General features: G+C 40.3%; 1 protein-coding gene across 1 annotated transcript; it reads right to left on the reverse strand.

Annotated features, from left to right (window-relative positions):
- Nucleotides 1-3,484: 3,484 nt before the first annotated feature.
- On the reverse strand, nucleotides 3,485-17,478 carry LOC311262634 (uncharacterized protein). The gene is made up of 13 exons (XM_084362193.1): nucleotides 17,294-17,478; nucleotides 13,302-13,400; nucleotides 13,044-13,210; nucleotides 12,010-12,127; nucleotides 11,333-11,395; nucleotides 8,207-8,287; nucleotides 6,718-6,804; nucleotides 6,403-6,447; nucleotides 6,226-6,306; nucleotides 5,333-5,368; nucleotides 4,891-4,929; nucleotides 4,538-4,702; nucleotides 3,485-3,875 (listed from the first exon to the last, which is right to left on the reverse strand). The coding sequence occupies exons 1-13, from the start codon at nucleotides 17,391-17,393 to the stop codon at nucleotides 3,745-3,747; spliced, it is 1,212 nt and encodes a 403-aa protein (XP_084218319.1). The 5' UTR covers nucleotides 17,394-17,478; the 3' UTR covers nucleotides 3,485-3,744.
- Between the last annotated feature and the right edge of the window lie 3,425 nt (nucleotides 17,479-20,903).

Consider the following 20,903-nt stretch of genomic DNA (forward strand, 5'->3'; position numbering starts at 1 on the left):
GTGGGACATCAGCAGCACGTAGAGCCGGAATATTTTCACATGTTACTCTGTGAACTGAGGATTTACACTCACACTATTCAGAAGTCTACTGCAAATAAACATTGCTAAATCAACTTAGAAATTATAGGAAGTAAATCGCTCCTCACAGCTGGAGAACGTTTTTAGTTTCTCTTCAGTATCACAGTATTTCTGTGATAGTTGTCTGAACATGCATGAGTACATTGCAAACAGGAGCTGCTGATAGCTAACTCAGCATACATTTAATTGTGCCAAAAGAAAATATAAGCTTAAAATAACAGGTTGCAGGTTGTCGCAGCACTTCCTGATTACATCCTCCAAATTAGTTACAAAACTTAGAGCATGATCATCTTTCAAACTGAAGTCAGACAAAGACGAATAATAGGACTCGCAACATCTATTATTATGAACTTATATTGATGTTTTCTGATTGGTGCAGATATTTGGCTTGTTGTAAACCTGTGGCATCGTGTGCTTCAACATTTAAAACTTTGCTAGTTCATGAGGGACAAAACATTCAGTCAGCCCTCCGTCCATCATTCCTCGACATAATTCAACACAGCACAGATTGGAGGCTGAGGCAGCGACACAGAGAAAGTCTCTGTGGTGACTCAGAGGACCTGGTAATGTGCAGTAACGGCTCATGAATATCTTCCTAAACGTCTCGGCTGCTCAGAGAGTCTGCTGCAGTACTGAGGTGGTTCACACAGGTGAGGAGGACAGCGAGGGCACCCTCATTACCCATTACCCATTCTGTCACCCGCTCCTCCTCCTCCTCCCGACCCCCTCCTCGCTCCTATCATTTATTTATCCACGTCAGCCCTCAATTACAGGCAGTGGTCTGGGGGCCAGGGAGCAGGCCTGGGTGACCTGGGGTTGGTCTGGCTAATGAACAACGGAGTGAGACCCCCCTCATGTTTATTTCCAGCATTCACCCAGAGCGGGGGCCCCAGGAGGACCGGAGGGACGAGGCTGCTGAATTATAATCAGCACTTTGTAGTTTTAATTCGCTTCGCCTGCTCCCATTCTCCGGCCGTCACTCTGCATACGGATGGAGAGACGAGTGGAAGAAAGAGAGGCGTGCCACTAAGAGGGGGACATGATGGCGCTGTGAGTCAGGCTGGCTTCCCCCCCGAAGGGAAACGCAGGCAGATGGATCGGCTGTGAATCAAGTCCCCCCTCGCTCGGCCGGGAAGTTCCAGTTGTGCCGTAACGACGCCTCGCTTTCTCATGGTGGTCGATCCATTTACAGCAGCCGCGTCCTGGAATTAAATGTCTCCCTCTGCATTTCAATTTATTCTTGCTCATCAGTCAGCTCAACTGCTGATGATTAAAACCAGCGTTTCATTTTTTATTGAAGAAATTTCTTATTAATCTTTGAACTCATCTGCCTCCTCTAGCAGCCAGATGGAAGTGCAACAACTCGGACAGGAAGTATCTTTAAAAAATGCCACAATAGATCTGATTTAACCAGCTAATTACAGCAGACATCGATATGAACTGTGTGATAAAGAGGTGATACATCAGCATGTAAAATACAGTCAGTAATAATGTCTCTATTCATACAGAGTTTCTACCAGAGCTTTGAAAGGAGAAGAAAACGCTGCCATTTTACTTTTCTGTAAACCATGGATACATTCATATGTACTTTTAAAGTGTATCATATCATATTTGTACAAAACATGACGTATTACATGTTCACATTATTACATTTAATATGAGCTGATGGTTGTGTTGTTAGAGCTCCGCAAGATGGCTGCCAAGCCAGAGACCACTGAACAAGATGGCATCTCAACATTTGTACGTGTGAAAGCACTGAATAGTTTTTATGAGACACTGGGACGTCTTCCCGCCTTGTTAGTGGCGACAGAACAAGGTAAAAACAAGATCATTTCACAACTCTAACCAAGTGGGGTTTTTTTTAAAAAGAAGGCTGTGAAGACAGAGACCACTGTTCATTTATGAGCATGAAACCACTGGATATTTTTATTGAGATATCGTAACATTTTCCTGCCACGTTTCTGATGACAAAAACAGGCATTTTCAGCCACAACATCTTTTCCTTACCATAACCATGCAGTTTTTGGCAAGGAGGCTGTTGAGCCAGAGACCACTGCTCTAGCTCTTGTTTAAACATTTGTCAGTGTGAAACCACTGGACAACAAGATGTCAGAACATGTTTTAGCTGTATTTTTAGCGACAGAGCCAGGTAAGACAAACATGATCTCTTCCTAGTTCTGTCCAGGTGGTTTTTGGCAAGTAGGCTGTCGAGCCAGAGACCGCTGTTGGAGATGGACTTTGTGTGAAACCACTGGTTAGTTTCAATGAGACCTCAGGACGTTTTCTGGTTGTTTTGTGGCAACAGTACCAGGTAAGCAAAAATGTTATCTTTTTCAAACCCTAACCAAGTGGCTTTTGGTGAGAAAGCTTTTGAAACAAGAGACCACTGTTCAAGATGGTGTTTTAACATTTAGAAGCATGAAACCACTGGATAGCTTTGAAGAGATTGAGGTTGGGACAATCTCCAGCCATCAGGACATTTTCCAGACATGTCTGTGGAGACAGAACCAGGTAAACAAAAATGTTAACTTTTTCTAACCCTAACCAAGTGGTTTTTGGCGAGAAAGCTGCCAAGCCAGAGACCACTGTTCAAGATGGCTTTTTAACATTTCTAAGCGTGAAACCACTGGATCATCTCAATGAGAAGTTGGGAAGTTTTCCAGCAATGTTTGTGGCAACACAGTCAGGTATGCAGAAAACATAATCTTTACCCAGAGACCACTGTTCGAGACAGAGTTTTAAATTTGTAAGCGTGACACTACCTGATGTCAGGAGTAGTTTCAGTCGTGTTTGTGGTGACAGAATCAGGTATTTTGGGTCAAACATGATCATTTTCTAACCCTAACCAAGTAGTTTTTTCACCTGAACCTTTCAGGAGCATAAACACAGCGTTGTCACAACACAACATTGAAAACTGAACCTGAAGAAACGTAGTTGCAACATATCTGTGGTTTGACGTTTGACATTCAGATAATTTCACCACAGACTGCAGCTGAAATGCTGGACGTCCTGCTCTGTGTCTCCCGCTCTCTAACGGTGGCACAGGACATTAAACCTTCACAATATAATTCTGACTTAATCCCCATGTTAGCGTTCAGTCACTGTGATCCCATTTGATGTGAGCTCGACATGTGCATCTACAGTTTGCTCCCAGAGGCATCAGGGAAAAAAGTGCCTGAGCCAGCTGTGTCAGAAATCATCCCTCAGCACGACTCCTGTCCTTGAACGTGACCTCTTCATCTTCGCTGACCTCTGCAGAATCTTCTGTGGTGATGTTGCCGTGGACTGAAGGTGACAGTAAACGTGATGCTGATGAGCAGCAGGGGAGGAGGATTGATGAGGACAGAGAGACAGACAATGATCGGAGGCTGACAGCTTCATATTAGTAACTAACAGAGCAGAGAAGTGATGTCTGAGGAGTTTTATTCCACAAAGTTTTATTCGCACGATTTTTGTTTACATTCATTTAAGCTAATGCGTTTGGTTACAAAGTGAAACTGAGCTGAATGCAATTTAAAATGCTGTGTTTTATGAATATGTAATAAGAACCAGCTGTGAACATCATTAGCAGCAGTGCAGCTCTGTGACTTATATCCCCCCTGAGACTGAGCCTGCCAGTCAACCCATCAACGGCTGAAACACCATTCTTCTTCGTTGGTGCCATTTCTAGACACACTGCACTGCGATGTCCTCGCCGTGTCCGCAGTTGTGGGTACCAAGTCCAGCATGTGGGCAGTCAAAGACACTCGACTCTGTTCCTGTGCATCGCAGCTCATCCAGCCAGATCTGACCGGACCCTGCAGAAGAACAGCAGTGTTAAGAGTCAGACGTGGGTCACTCCACGCCAACTCACCCAAAATCTTTTCCCAGTTCATGTCAGGGATTATCTTGAAACATTCATGTTGAAACTTCTATTAAATTCATGGGATCCTGCAGAATCCTGTAGCTGTACTCTGAATACTTCTTTTATTCTGAACCTCAGCAACGTCTTTTTTTCCACTGGATTGGGCTGAAATTTGTCCTGAACATCCAGGAGACCCTAAGCAAACTTGGATACATGTGTTCATTTAAATAATTGCTGCTGAATGTTTACAGTAATCAAATTAATAACAGGAAGTCATTTTTAAAAATTCATATCTCCATTAGTTTTCACTTTCTTGCAACCAAATTGTGGTTCTGTGTAGTATTAAAGTAGTTAGACATCACATCTATGAAGTTATTCAGTCCTGCATTAAGATTTGCCATTGCCATCTATTGCCATAGATTTTGTTAAATAGCTAACCCTTTGCTTATGATGATTTTAAATTATAAGCGGCTGTAATATCACATTCAGTATTTTTGTTTCATCTGTAGACATTTGTTCTGTGTTGTCTGATACCTACTGAGCCTAAACAATTTATCTGTCTGCTCAGTAGCTGAAAATTAACATAATAAGCTTTAAAGGCAGCAGACTTCTTACCTGCTTCGGCTTGGAAGACAGAAGAAGCTCTGGTGTAGCCCAGCATCCTACAGATCACCGTCCCGTCATTGGTGTCGAAGCTGTCGTCACAGACGGTGCCCCATTCTCCGTTGTGCTTCACCTCCACTCGCCCTCGGCGTCCGCTCGGCACCAGACGCACGATCACTGTGGGGACACAAAGGAGCAGCTACGAAACAAGTACAGAAACCAGTTCATTCAGCTGCAGTTCCCCTCAAACTCCCCAACGTTGCCACTGGTTTGAATGATTCAGAAAAACCTCAAATTTCTCTCTACACAAGCCTCGAGGTTGAAGCTTCCTTCTCTTTGACCACATCAGTCCTGTGCAGACTTACTGTCTGCATCTCCCTTGGCTCCTTTGAGTCCTTGAAGTCCTGGAAGAAATGTGGAGGGAAAACATTTAAAATATATCTTCAAACCAAACTCACACTTGACATGAATTTATATGACCGTAAACCATCAACTGAGAATAATACTGCAGATACTGTATTTGTTACCCACACATGTTTTAATGTTGCAGTTTTATCTATAGGTGCAACATTAAACAGATTTTTGATCTTGTTAAATAAACTCATCCGTCTTTCTTTCTGCCTCAAACACACACAGAGTGGAACACAGAGCTGCCGTCCATCAGAAAACATACAACTTGGAAAGTCCAAGTTTGAGTTCAGCTGTTCTCTGATGTTTTCTGCAACTTTAAATGCTTTGTACAGTTCATCACACGTGGAAGAAACGTGAGTCTAAATCAAGTTTCCTGTAACTTGAACACAGACTTACCTTGATCTCCTTTGGCACCAGGAGGTCCCGCTACACCTGGTGACAAGACAACAAAATGAGATCTGATGAAAGACACCGAGTGGAAACCAGCGAACAAACACGAGTGGGGTTGGCTGTTATAAACATCCGGGGTCAAACTAGCAGTAGCAGCTACAGGTAAACAAGCCGGCTGTCGCGGGTGTGCGCTCAGCTCAGAGACGACAACTTCCAGGTCAGAGGTAGTAGGTCAACCTACAGACCCCGGGTGTTGACAACAGACAAGCCCGGACTCAGAGGGGAATAGCACGAGCGTATCGTAACAAAATATTGGTGAAATGAACTAGTTTCGTGGCAGATAATGCTCATAGAGGCTGCGCTTCGGTGCCCGGATCACTCGCATTATATGGATATATGCGGCGCTCCACTGGATCTAATTTCGTCCGAGCGACGCCAAATGACACCAAAGTTATCTGGGTGAGTAAAGCATCGTATTGTATGCTAGAAATAAGGTCCAGGTTGTAAAAAACGGTAGTTATCCTTTAAACTGGACCTAACAACATATGAACACCAGCAACTTGCTCATCAGGGTAAACTTTATGAGAACAGTTACCAACCGCTCCAAATTTGAACACAGAAAACTGATTAATGCACAGCACAGATTTGTTTGAACTGTTTTTTTGCCTCTTTAGACTTTATACATCTCAGGATTCAACTTACATGAGTTTTTTTATACCAGTCATTTTACATTTGAACTATACAATTTGGGCCAACTCTTTTGGGGAATCGTTACTTAATTACATGAGAAAATGTGTAGATAAAGTTGTGGCTGGATTCACAGATTAGGCAGGAAGCATATTCATGGCATGTAAACTGACATGACATTTAATAAATACATATAATAGTGTGCAGCTGACCTGGAGGTCCCGGTGGACCAATGCTCCCAGGGTCTCCTTTTTGTCCATCAGATCCACCAACTCCAGGAACCCCAGGAGATCCTGGTGGTGAACAACAAATCAACAGAAATGCATTTAGTACCTCACACATGAGCACACACACATATATATACACAGCAAGAAAGATTCTTTAGGCACCTTTTTCTCCAGCGCTCCCCGTGTCACCCTTGTCTCCATGAGGGCCTGAAGGGACAAGATTCAGAAGTCAGACATTAAAGCCTGGCTGCTGTTCAACCACAGATAATTTGATCTCTGAAACAGCAGTAAGATGATTAAAGTCCTGAAACACTACAAGTTTTATTTAAGTGTTAGCAGCTCTGTATGGAAGGAGATCCACCACATCTATTCAAGAGCAGAAAAACTAATTATTGTAAGAAATTAAAGAATTATTTCAGGATGTTTTGACCTCCACTTTGGTGCCATGAACTCTTCAACCAATATCCAGACCCTTACCTTGGGCTCCAGTGTCTCCTTTCTCTCCCTTTGCACCTGGTCCCTGATCTCCTGGGGTTCCTTGGGGCCCAGGTGGACCGCTGGTACCTGCATTCACACAAACACACAATCAGAGTGATGATTTTGTTAATTTTCCGGTTCTCGCATCTTTATTTTAATAAATGCAAGCTGTGCAGATCGTCCTCATCCATCGGGTGGAATAGCAGTGTGTCAGCAGATTTTCTGAAGATAACTAGAAGTTAAAGGAGGAACAGAAACTGTTTCTTCACATCAATCTGCTGAGAAATGTTTCCACCCATGAATGGAGTTAACATGATATGAAACCAGTGATGGTCACGGTTCTGTTTACAGTCAGTCAGTGTGTGCGTCACACAGTATGAGGAACACATTTTCAGGATTTCTCCCCTTCAGCACCACCCTGTTACTTTTTGTAATGTATTTATCCTTTGCCGACATTTGACAGCTGCTCCTGTTGACCAGAAGTCGTTAACAAGCTGCTAAAATCAATATTTTTTTATGATCATGACATCCTCTGACAAAAATCAACAACATTACTGTACAGATAAATCCTCTGATCCCCACAACATGCTAGTGAGCTGGAAGACATGTTTTCATTATAAAATTACCAAAATTACACCATTTATCAACCAGAAACAGGAGAAATAATCATTGGATTTTCACATATCCAACAGCCCTTGAATGAATCACGTGTGATTAATGCCTTTGTCAGGAAAAATAACCAAATCTAAGCTTAAAATAGTGACACTTTATTTAAATCTGCATGTCTCAGCAAAGGTTTGCCAAAAATAAACAGTTTGCATGAACCAGATCCTGGAAAGATACTTGAATTAATCAATACAATATCTATAAAACCAGATAGATTCAGTTTTATTCTTTAACTCAAGCTAACTAACACAAGCAGTTTCTGGGCATTTTTACACACATCCATTAGTGTGTTTGTTGGTTTGTCAGCAGGATTACACAAAAAACTACTGAACACATTTCCATTAAACTTGGATGGAGGATGGGCCATGGCCCAAAATAGACCCCATTAACTTTGGTGTAAATCCAGGATTTTTTTTCTCACTTTCTTGAACACTGCCTGCTGGGTGTTTTTCAACATTTTTGGTAATTTCTCAGGCAATAATGCATGAACAAATCAGATGTATATAGTTGGCTCGTATCTGGATGTTTTCATGGGCGCTTGTCTTTTTTAGATGGTATACGGTAACAAATACGAATAGAAACCTGCAACTAAAATCCATGAGGATTCAGGTACCAACGGTTTAACACATCTTTCATAGTATTAGAAGTATATCCAGATGGTTATGGTGGATTTTGGTGCAGATCTGTGGGGAGATTAAACTATAGACTTGCAAATGCTTTAAATCAAAATCTGCTGAAAGAAGAGTTTCTAAGAAAACATGCTTCCAACTCACAATAAGAAGAACATTTTCCCCATAAATAATCGTAATTAAACTCATCTGACCATTAGCTCCTGGCTCTCCTCGTTCTCCTTTGAGTCCTGGGTCCCCTTTTGGTCCTTGAGGTCCAATGACACCACCGTCACCTGGAAAGAATAATATAGGTATGTAACCGCTGATCACTTTATGATGATTTATCACTGATTAACACAAACTAACAGTGATGATGCTGGCTGCAAATTTAAAACTCAAAAAAACAGAATGTCAGCAAAATGTACGGAAGTAGAGTAAAAAATACAATATTTGGAAATACTTAAGTAAAGTACCTTGAATTAAATACAGTACTTGAGTAAATGTAAAACGATGACTAATTAATATTCCCTAACCCCCCTAACCCTGTTTTGTCCTGTTTTGGGAAGGGTGTGTACAGTCAAGATCAGTTCTTCCCTGGAAGTACACTCAGCAAATTTAATGCAAGAAGGTGCAAAATAAATCTGCTGATTACAAGAAAACCGCAGGGCTACAGGACAGTCTGACCAGTGGCTGTCGAAAAATGGGCAAAACTTAATTATATTGAGTCAACATTAACTGGAATCAACTGTTAAACAGACAGATGTTTGTCTTTAGCCTGTTGTTTGTTCCTGTGTAATATCAAAGATAACCACACCTAAAGGTTGCCAAAGATCATTAACACAAACTGTAAGCTTCATTAAGGTCTCATAGTGGTGCTCTGGGGTCGTGTTCTGTGGTCGACCTATAGAAATATCTACCTCAGACTCTGTGTAGTGCTTCATGCAACATTAATAGTGAGTTTTGGGTTAGATTTGGCTATCAGTAATAATGAATGATCATCAGGGATCATTTTTAATCATGATAAATAATAAGATCCAATTTACATTATTACTTTAATGCAGGACTGGAATGCAGGGCAGTACCAGTCAGATGATTGTCTCTTAAATTTGACTCGGGCTGAAACATGTGGTAGTAAAAGCTAAAGTACAAAACTTCTGTTTCACAGGGCTGGTAGCACGCTGTGGCTCTATCTCTGGCAGGAAATTCAGGAAATTCAAATGCTGAACTGATATTCTCACAATTTCTACAGAGCACTTTTAACTTGAATCTCTAACAGCAACAGTAAATGGCAAGTGACAATTCATAATAATCAAATAGGTTATAAATTTGATCGATAAATCAATTCTCACCACACTGCAATTGTTTGTAAAGTACAAATCAATGTCTACTCCTGTAGTAACTAGTGGGGTTAGATGTAAAGACTTTAGGCTGAGGGGTTCAAGATGTGAATCTAAAATTTTAGCACTGGCCAAATAATGTTGAAATTAATATTGCACAATTATGAATGATTGCCAACGATACACTGCCTCACACGGGGCACCATATGTAGTGCTTCATGCAACGTTAATAGGGAGTTTTGGGTTAAGTTTGGCTTTCAATAATTATTAATGATTATCAGGGATAATTATTAGTTATGATAAATAATAAGATCCAATTTACGTCAGATCACCTCGGGGCACCACCCTTGAAGAAGGGAAAAGATAGCCAATTCACCAAATCAGTCTCAGAAAAAGGTACTAAACTGTTTGTAACTCTGATTAATAATTAACTCAGTAACTACAACCAAAATGACCATAAAAGGTAGTAATGGTTGAAGGATTTTGGAGTAGAGTAGAGGTTGGCAACATTCACTCTTGTACAATATTAAATGGACGGTATGAAGGTTCAAAAGTATTTTATTTAACACAAAGATGAAAACACAATCTATCTAACATGTAATATATACAGGTGTGTGTGTGTGTGTGTGTGTGTGTGTGTGTGTGTGTGTGTGTGTGTGTGTGTGTGTGGGTGGGTGTGTGTGTCTGGCAGAACAAAGAAACAATGGTGGTTCTTGCATCAGGTGCTAACTTATATCACATGTGGGTGTGATATGGTCCAGGCTGAAGGAATGTGTGTGCGTGTGATGTGATGCCACTTCATAGAAGATGGTTAGCTGCATGCAAAGACCCTGAGTCTGTGTGAAGCATAATTCAACTAACGTCAAATTAGCCGGGTAGCAAAGAAAACTACCAATAACCTGACCTGAGATCACAATAACACCAAAACAGTGATCATACACATAGATTGAACACATGTGCCTTACATTAACCAGAGTTAAAAGTCTTGTGCTTAGCTGTGCTATGCTATGCTATATGCTATCTAGGCCCAGTTCAACGTTACCAGTCTTTGAAGAAAAGGAGCTGGTGGTTCCTCGGCTGATGAGCCAAGCAGGTGAAGATTGTAATTCCAATTTTGAACAATGCTATTCTGGTCTGATGAAAGACAGCAGGTGGAGGAAACTGGTCACTCCTTTTCTTTACAAGGATAGCAGCGCGGTGCTAACTTGCTTCATGTTCCTTGGATTGTGTAGTTAGATGGTGAGCTTTGCGTTGCAGCTCCTTGTGCTAACTAAGCTGGAATACTAGCAGGACCTTGCATTGCTGCTGTGAGGAGAAGTTCTTTGGGCCTGCTGCAAATGCAGCTGGCAACTCTCAGCAGCTGTTAGGCCAAAAGAAGAGATCTTGAGGGCAGGCAGCCCCATGGGGAGAGAGGTGGAGAAGAGACAGAACAAATGAAGGAGCTGGAGTTGGAGCACCTAGGTGTGAAGACTGGAGAATTCTGGGAAACTGAGTTCAGTTCAGAGTCCATTTTGAAATCCACAAAGACTCCATCTGTGGGTCCCAACATCTGTAATGTGTCGGCTTCAGTAAAAGTCCAGCTCTGATAGAGATCACATTCAGGAAATGTCAGTGCTCTGACTAAGTTGCGAGGCTCTGTGAAATAATGGCTGCTGCTCATCCATCAGCTGGTTTTCATCATGCGGCCGTTTGACAAGAGATGACAGGTCATCATCGGCGGACCTGCAGCTGAAAGCTAATGCCTCCTGCTGCACATATGCACCTCTGCTAAATCTGTCCTGATGAAATTAACTTTTACACTCAGAAACTTTTATTCTGTTGTTGTTTTCTAGCTCAGAGTCTCTGACACTGCCAGAGTAACAGATTTATTAACAAAAATGTTATAGTTAAGATGCTTTTGACAGAATTGTAGCTTGTTGTAGTTGAGGAAATCTTTGGCTGTTAAACCTTCCACACTTTAATTAACTTCAACTTTATCTTAAATGCTTCAGGTTGACTCACCTTTGGGGCCTTTCACTCCTGGTGCACCTGATGGTCCATCTCTACCCGGAGGACCAGGAAGTCCTGAGGACACACACACATAAACCCTGCCTTTTAAATTCAGTCCAGGTTGTTGTCTTAAACTTAGCTGTGACTATCGGCCAAAATGTCTTCACTCAGGTTTGTCTTGCTTCACTTGTGAGGACCCTCATTACTAGCCCATTAACCCCAACCATCACTACTAATTGCCTAAACCCAATCCTTAGCCTAACCCTAACCTAAACCAGACACATTATAAGATAGGGGACAAACCACTTAAGCATTTTGAAAAGAAAAATATGCATTTTAATTCTCCTTTTGGGACAAAGTCACTGAACTTTTTAAGCAGTTTTTTTTTAAATCAGATTTGACTGGTGATTCTTTACATGAGCAGTTTCTATTTCTCGGTGACCACTGAAAGTGAAGTTCTGGTTCTCTTCCCATTCATTTAGATAGAAACAGGGTCTTGTTAGCTCAGAATAACTGCCAAGATGGCTGCCGAGTGGCAAGACTCGCCTTAAAAGGACTTTGACAATACCACATTTTAACCAAACCTTTTAAAACCAAGTCTCAACCTTCAAACAGCCCTCTGAAATTTTTAGTAAAACACACGCTCACTCACACACACACACGCACACACGCACAGGTGTGTGTCCCACCTGCTTTGCGGCTGATGTTTGTCAGTTTGCTGTCCATGTTGTGGGTGCTGGTGTTGAGCAGCTTCAGGTCCGATCTCAGTCGGTCCAGCTGACCCTCCTCTCCACACATGCTCTGGACCTGTTGTAATGGCAACCGACAGAAACATGACCGTCACATTAAAGCAATAAATCATGACTAGCTTTAAAGTTAGACTATGTTACTCTTGTTGCTGTTAATGAAGGAAGTGTGCATGCAGCCTGTTACATTTACTCCTGTGTACAGTCATGCTAGTGGCTTTGTGTGTTTTGTGGTTAAATGCTAATGCCTGTTTGCCACCATGCTTTTACAGTTTAGTGTGTTAGCATGCTTATATTTTCGGATTAGCATCAAATAGCTTCAATATAAAGCTGGTGCACCAAGCCCCCATGATGAGTGCCAGGCTTTGAAGTTTCGTAGTAGCCAAACTGTGTAATTACAGCGTCACGTGATGCACTGGTGCCCAAAAAGACTTTTTCCCATAAGCTAACATTGTGGAAGAAGTGTCTGTAAAACGGTGCATACATTTATTTTAGCTTCACAACCCCCAGGACATGACTTATGTGACCATCATATGTTGAGCCATTCAGTCCTTTAACATTTGGAAAGTGTAGAAGAGCTGTGCAATTCAATCACTTCATGTCAACAACACGGAAGATCTAGGTAATTTTATAGCTGGGAAGTTGAGCTTTTTAATGCACCACTGAGCAGCTTTCATAGGAACAAACGGGGCACCACCTCTGAAGCTGTACCAGGATTTTCATTGTTAGATCAATGTGTGGCCGAAAACTACAGCTTGGACAAATTAGAAGTTTGACCAGGAGAAAACCCAAACGATCACCAGAGTTATTAAGATGAATCTGTTGGGGAACATGAATATCTGTACCGACTGGTGTCTGTAAGAGTTAAATAAAGATTATGCTGAGACATTTTTTTTGTAGTTCAATCCAATCAAATCTTTCCTTTGACTTTGATTGCAGTCATTGGGTTAAATGTGAGGTATAAACATCAGGAGGACCTGGCTCTGCAGTGCCCACAGGTGGCTCCTCAGGGTCTTGGTTTCTTGACTGTTGTTTCGGAGCAGAGTTTGGAGGGCTTCGTCATCCTCTTCTCCACCCAGAGAAATGTGATTGGACGTCAGCCTCTGTGTTCTGGGGCCAGACAGTAAGGACTGCAACGTGAAAACTGAGACAGAGGAAAAATAACATTTTATCAGTAATTTCATTCACGTCCCTTCTCTTCAATATATTAAATCTAAAAAATAATATGCGGTTACCTTTATAAATGAGAAAGGCGTTGAGGGCGGTCTGCAGGATGAGATAAATAACGATAATGTAAAAACACCACGGTCTTCTGGGCCTCGCTGGCTTCAGATCTGAAACATTTAAAGCAACAGGATGTGATCAGCCTCCCTCAGAAAACACATCCAGGGAGGGAAAAAAAGTCATTTCAGGAGACAAAAAGTCGCTCGGTTCATCCAGCTGATACAAACGCTTTTATACATTTGCAAAGCTCCGAGCGTAAATGTCAGCTGTCAATCACGATAAAAAATTTAAAAAAAAACCTGGGAGGAAATGGAGATGGGTTTCTTTTTGTCGGCAGAAAAGTCAAGAAAGTGACACCAGAGCAAACTGGCTGTGACTGAGAGGATCGACTTTAAGGTTCTTTTATTAGTTTTCAAGTGTCTTAACGGCCTTGGCCCTTCTTATCTGTCTGACCTGCTTTTACCGTATCTGCCCTCCCGGACCCTGAGGTCCTCCGGTACTGGTCTTTTATCTGTTCCCAAGGTTAGAACCAAAACCTTTGGTGAAGCCTCATTTTATCATTACGGCCCTCGCTTGTGGAACAGCCTGCCGGAGGGCCTCAGGGCCGCGGAGTCTGTTGATGCTTTTAAACGTAGGCTCAAGACTCATCTTTTTAATCTAGCTTTTAACTGAGCTCCCTTTTATCATTGTTATTTTAGTTTAATTTAACTCATTTTACTCCATTTTATTTATTTTATTTATTTACTTTCAGTATTACTCATTTATTGTCTTTTATTTTCCTCTCAAAAGTTTTATTATTTATTTTTTATTTATGTATTTATTTATATTTTCATGTATCTATTTTAACACTGCATTTATGGGTTTAACATTCATTTATGTTGTTTTAGGACGCTCTTCCATCTCTTTTAATAGTTTATAGGTTCTTAGTTTCCAGCTCCATTGTTCTCCTCATGGGGGCCCTCCACTCCGGGAGCTCTGTCTGGCCTGCCTGCGGGGGTGCCATCCTGGGGATAGTCCGGGCCTGGATAGTCAGGGAGTCCTGCCCCAGGGCTTTATGGCCGTGGTAGGGGCCCCTGGCTGTCTGGGTCGGGATGGTCTCTGTGGCGGCGCCCCCCCTGTGGTCGTGGCCTTGGGGGGCTCTCGGTGGGGATGGCTCCAACAGGTTGGCGTTTCCTCACCTGGTCTATCGGTGCTCAGCCATACTACATTTTATTTTGTATATATGTGTGTGTGTGTGTGTGTGTGTGTGTGTGTGTGTGTGTACGTGTGCGTGAGTGTGTGCGCATGTGTGTGTGTGCGCATATGCGTGTGTATCTGTGTCACATGAATGGGGATGTTATGCGGGGTTTGTTTCATTTTTCTTTTCTTTTAATGTACAGCACTTTGGGCTGCATTTTAACATGTATGAAAGGTGCTATATAAATAAAGTTGATTTGATTTGATTTGATTTGAGAGGTGAACTACTGTCCTCTCTGAAGGGTTCAGAGGTGGATGAGAGTGCATGAGAGGCAGCAGGGTGAGAGGAAGATGATGATGATTGTTTTAGTTTGTTTGCATTTCATCTTAGAAAATTAAGTAGATTAGATAAGATATTTCCTTATTTTGAGCTGTTGCAACACCCCAGTCTCATAGAGGCTGTAGTAGAAGCAGTCGTGGCAGTAACAGTAGTAGCATCATTAGCTTTAGCTGCTGTATTGTTACAGTAACAGCAGAAATAGCAGCTGTGCAGTATTAATAGGTGGTAGCAGCAGATTTGTGCATCGGCCAAGTAGCAAAACTGAAAGTACCATCTCCTCTTGCCATGAAACACCACTGATGAGTGATTTAATGGCTACAGTGTTACGATGAGTAACAATGGGGTAAGATGAGCTTTAAAGTTATTTGTTTCAAATAAAAGTTACTGTATATGTACAGTCATGGGGTCGGGGTGAACTCTTTTAAAAAGCTTTAACATTTTGGCGCGGTCCCTTTAATCCTAGGAGACATTTACAGCAGGACCCTTGTGTTTCTCTCAGGAAGCCTCTCGAACAGGAAGGATGACACTTTGCTGCCACCTGCTGGTCCTGACTGTCACTTCAGTCACTCTCAGGTTTAACAGCAGCTGCTGATGTGTTGAAGCAACAGAGATTAACATGGATGTCACCAACAGATGATGCTGCTTTTAACAACCAATCTGAGAAATAATACAATCTCTTTGATAATAATTTAATGATATTAGTTTCTTGCACAATGCAAATAGTTTCCATGCAGTTCTTGTTTCTTCAGGGTGTGATGTGAGAACATTTCCTGTTTACATGCACACATTCTGTTTACACTACCTGTCCAGTACCTAACAGCTTTTAAAGTTAGCAACCATGCAGATTTAATCACATTAGTTCTCCAAGTTTAGACATCTGCTGTGAAAGAGGATCGTTGACTGCTGTTTTGCTCGCAGGTCAAACGGTCAAATCATCGTTTTCTAAGAAACACAACCAAACACTGTGAAGAAGGAAGGAACCAAACAAAGAAAGTCTGTCAAAGTGCAGTGACTGAAAAACAGAGTTCTTCTTTTTTGTCATTTACTATCTCCTTATTACTTCCTGTGTTTGGATGCAAACGCTCTTGAAAGTCATTTTAAACTTTTCTTATTCTGACAGTAAAATGATCTTTGAAGTAAAACTTCTTTGTGAACTATGATTTATAACAACACTGCTGATCCCATGAAGACAAAGGCTCACAGTTACTTAACGAGTGTATCCTGTTTTAAGCATGTCCCTTTCTGCCACTGCTAAACGTACACTTTATGCTTTTAACCACAAATATCAAGTTTCTGTCTTGTACGTTTGACTTCAGTTACATTTTGTGTGGCATCGAGGGGAGCTTGAAAAGGGAAATAGAAACTGTAAACTAAAAGTAGGTAAAAAAATGAATTACGAAATAGAAAATGGAGAAGCAGACAAGTGAGTAACTATGTTTGATTTTGTGGTTAAATATAAATAAAAACAGAGGCTGTTCCTCCTGTCCTTAAATTGCTTTTACTAACTCTGCTGGCTTCAATAAGTAATTAATGTAAGAAAAGTGCGTTGAAGTAAGTGATGACATGTCTGATTCTGATGTTTTGGACTGTGGAGTATCTCAAGGCTCTGACCTCGGCCCCAACTTGTTTCCTTGTATATGTTTCCATCTTTAATTCTTTGATTTAATAAAATCTCTTTACTGTTATGTGTTCAACATGAAGCTGTACTTTACAAACATGAAGATCTCAGTTATATAACTCATGTAGATAACAGTGGGACTGTATGACAGGCTGCAAGACACTAAAATGATTTAAATTTGGGTGTTAAATTGGATTAAAACTGATTAAGCTGCACAAACCAGATCCAGAAAATAAACATTACATTACATTTTAAACATTTTCTTAAAGTTTTCTCATATTGGTAACACATGTGGGCACAAAAATGTTAATTTCCATTTTATTTTTCAACTTTTGTAGAATAAATGATCAAAGTATGTTTTTTCTTTTTTGTGTTTTATGGCATGAAAACTGAACAATGTTTGAGCTCTCTGTACATCCTGACTGTGCTGTCTCCATTAAAGAGACAGCACAGCACATATATTAATCATTGCAAGACAAAAGCAACTAAACTGCCCAAAGGGTTAAAAGCGTTACATTTATTTTAAAAGTGCAATCATGTTTTTTTCTGTAAATATTTCCAAAATTAAAACAATTTCATCATTTGAAATTATTGACAAGTTAGTAATTTTTAGGCTAAATCCAATGTAATTCATTATTCTCGGGCCAAGAAGCTGTAGCTCGTCTGCAGATTGAAAGTTAAAGCCTGTCAGGTACGACACAGTGAGGTAAATGAAAACATTTCTGTCCTCATTCAAAAACAGAAATACATAAACTTAGAATTAAAATTCTGTAAATGTTGTTACTATATTACTCTCTTCTTTATGGAAACTCTTTTCCATTTGTTTATTTTTTTTATGCTTTTTTTAAACTTTCTATCATTTTACTCACCGTCAGGCTGGAAACTGTAGAGATCAGTCCGGCTCAGTGACATGTCAAACAGCGGGTTATTTTGGGTGTACGAGACACGATCGTTCAACACCGTCTCCATCGTCTCCAGAGTCCAGAGTCACCTTCACTTCCTGCTTCAGGGACTCTTGTACCACCCTGAGAGTGATGTTAGGAAAATGTGATTTCTCTCCAGATTGCAACAGAATCTTCTCTTGACACGGATCTAAGCAGAGGAAGGAACTGCATCTGATTTAAAGCTGAGGTGGACAAAAACCAGCCGCAACACACCCAAGAAAAGCCGCTCGATGGAAGAAAGAGGAAGCTGGTATTCTGAGCACAGATGTAAGAAGGCCTCACAAAGCACAAATACAGATTATTATTGTCATATTAAAGATAAAGTTTGAATCATCATGTCCGCTGAAGAAACCAGACAGGATCCTTTTTTTACCGTCCTTTACTGCTTTTATTTTTTTTACCTTTCATCTTTTTGGACACTGAGACACATTAGTCACAGACACAATGTTAAACTGCATCCACAGTCTCCATCTCCAGCAGCAGGTTGTCAACCTTTTCGAGTCATGACTCCACAGAAAAATCAGGATGGATTTGGTTGAACACCAACCTGACCCCCACCAGGAGAATAACAACAAAATACAGCAATTCAAACAGCACCTTTAAAAACACAGTTTACAAAGTGCTTTGACAAACAAGCAAAAGCAGAAAACTCAGGAAGATGATATAACAGAATAAACAGTCAACAGTCGAGAAGAACACGAGGAAGCCTCAAACAAGAAGGCAGAACAGAAAATGTAAAAACACAAAAGGAATAAAAGTGATCAAACTGGCAGAATCACAGAGAAAGAAAGAAAACAAGTAATGTACATGAAGAGATAAATAAAATATTCAAATCATTAAAGGACGATAAGAAGACGACATCACATCAGAGGAGTTTTAAGGTAAATACTGCTGCAACTCTCAATGAACTGAAGGGAAACAGTGAAAAGTCAAACAGACTACATTTTATTTTCACAAGTAAATAAGAAATGTATATTTGTGAGACTAATACCAGTGTGATATATTGGTTATTCTTGTATTTAAAGCCCAGGAGAACAGTATGAGAGATAGTTTTATCTCATGTCTTTGTGCTTATCACTCAGCTGTTGATTACATTGTTAACATGTGGGTGAAAGTGCAGTAAACAGTCTGATATCAGTGTTGTTACACTTCACTACAGACTGAAGTAGAAATGTGTTAAGGTCAAAAAACCTGACCGTCCCTGACTAAGTAAATGTTACAATGAGATGCAGCTGTGAACATCATTACCACAGATGTGAGTCTAGAGGGGTGAAATATTCAATATAATGTGTCCAGGAGCAGCTGCAGTGTGAACCAACAACCACCAGGGGGCACACATGAGCAGTGAAATTGTGATAATTGAAGCAAGTGTCTGTCAACACAGTTCAGAGTCAGACACACTTAACAATCATGGATCTCATCAGTCTAGACACTGTGATCTCAGGTCAGGTTATTGGTAGTTTATTGGCAATTGAGTCTGTTTGACTTTTCATTGTTTCCCTTCAGTTCATTGAGAGTTGCAGCAGTATTTACCTTAAAACTCCTCTGATGTGATGTCGTCTTCTTATCGTCCTTTAATGATTTGAATCTTTTATTTATCTCTTCATGTGCATTACTTGTTTTCTTTCTTTCTCTGTGATTCTGCCAGTTTGATCACTTTTATTCCTTTTGTGTTTTTACATTTTCTGTTCTGCCTTCTTGTTTGAGGCTTCCTCGTGTTCTTCTCGACTGTTGACTGTTTATTCTGTTATATCATCTTCCTGAGTTTTCTGCTTTTGCTTGTTTGTCAAAGCACTTTGTAAACTGTGTTTTTAAAGGTGCTGTATGGATAAAGTCTGTTGTTATCCTCCTGCTGGGGGTCAGGTTGGTGTTCAACCAAATCCATTCTCACCTTCAACATTTCATCCCGGTACGACTCCCTCACCACCAAACACAAAATAAAACTCTCCTGCACCATCCATCCATCCATCCCTCAGGTTGAACCTGATTTTTCTGTGGGGTCACGACTCGCAAAGGTTGACAACCACTGGGCTGAACAACCCCTCTTTGAATGATGATTCAAATTCTACTTTATATTTAATATGACAATAATAATAATGTGTATTTGTGCTTCGTGGGTGTGTTGCGGCTGAATTTTGTCCACCTCAGCTTTATATCAGATTCAGTTCCTTCCTCTGCTTCGATCGGTGTGGTACAAGAGTCCCTGAAGCAGAAAGTGAAGGTGACTCTGGACTCCGGAGACGATGGAGACAGCGTTAAACGATCGTGTCTCTTACAACCAGAATAAGCCGCTGTTTGAGATGCCACTGAACCGCACTGATATCTACAGTTTCCAGCCTGACGGTGAGTAAAATGATAGAAAGTATATAAAAAGGAGTTTCCATTAAGAAGATGGTGATATGATAAGTCATTCAGCCAACCTGAGAGACTTTAACTTTCTAGATTTCTGTTTTTGAATGAGGACAGAAATGTTTTCATTTACCTCACTGTGTCGTACCTGACAGGCTTTAACTTTCAATCTGCAGACGAGCTACAGCTTCTTGCATTGAGTATAATGAATAATGGATTTAGCCTAAAAATTACTAACTTGTCAATAATTTCAAATGATGACATTGTTTTAATTTTGGAAACGTTTACAGGTAAAAAGCAACCATGATTGCACTTTTAAAATAAATTTCAGACTTTTAACCCTTTGGGCAGTTTAGTTGCTTTTGTCATGCAACATATAATATGTAAGTCCTGCTCTTTAATGGAAACATCACAGTCAGGATGTACAGAGAGCTCAAAAATGTCTTTTGTTCAGTTTGAAACTGTTTCCATGCTGTAAAACACAAACAAAGAAAAAACATACTTTAATAATTTATTCTACAAAAGTTGAAAAATAAAATGGAAATCAACATTTTTGTGCCCACATGTGTTACCAATATGAGAAAACTTTAATAAAATGTTTAAAATGTAATGTAATGTTTATTTTCAGGATCTGGTTTGTGCAGCTTAATCAGTTTTAATCCAATTTAACCCAAATTTAAATCATTTTAGTGTCATGCAGCCTGTCATACAGTCCCACTATCATCTAACCCTAACCCAGAGTTATATTACTGAGATCTTCATGTTTGTAAAGTACAGCTTCATGTTGAACACATAACAGTAAAGAGATTTTATTAAATCAAAGAATTAAAAGACACCAGGTGGAAACATATAAAGGGAAAGAAGATGGAGCCTCCAGTGAATTAAAAGAAACTGAAAAAATATCATATAGAAGAAAAAAAAAGTTATATTTAATCACAGAATCAAACAGTTACTCATTTGTCTGCTTCTCATATTCTATTTCATAATTCATTTCTTTCCTGCTTTAAGTTTACAGTTTCTATTCTGGATATTTGTGGTTAAAAACATTAAGTGTACGTTTAGTAATGGCAGAAAGTGACATGCTTAAAACAGTATACACTCGTTAAGTAACTGTGAGCCTTTGTCTTCATGGGATCAGCAGTGTTTTTATAAATCATAATTCAGAAAGAAGTTTTTCTTCAAAGAT

Source organism: Pagrus pagrus (genome assembly GCF_965226575.1).
Source record: "Pagrus pagrus genome assembly, chromosome: 9".
Taxonomy (NCBI): Eukaryota; Metazoa; Chordata; class Actinopteri; order Spariformes; family Sparidae; genus Pagrus; species Pagrus pagrus.

Excerpts from the sequence above, each read along its gene's own strand:
- LOC311262634 (XM_084362193.1), bottom strand. The coding sequence starts at position 17,393 with ATGGAGACGGTGTTGAACGATCGTGTCTCGTACACCCAAAATAACCCG. Across the intron at positions 11,396-12,009 it reads AAACATCAGCCGCAAAGCAG|GACTTCCTGGTCCTCCGGGT; the intron begins GTGGGACACACA and ends GTGTGTCCTCAG. Across the intron at positions 4,703-4,890 it reads AGCCAAGGGAGATGCAGACA|TGATCGTGCGTCTGGTGCCG; the intron begins GTAAGTCTGCAC and ends GTGTCCCCACAG.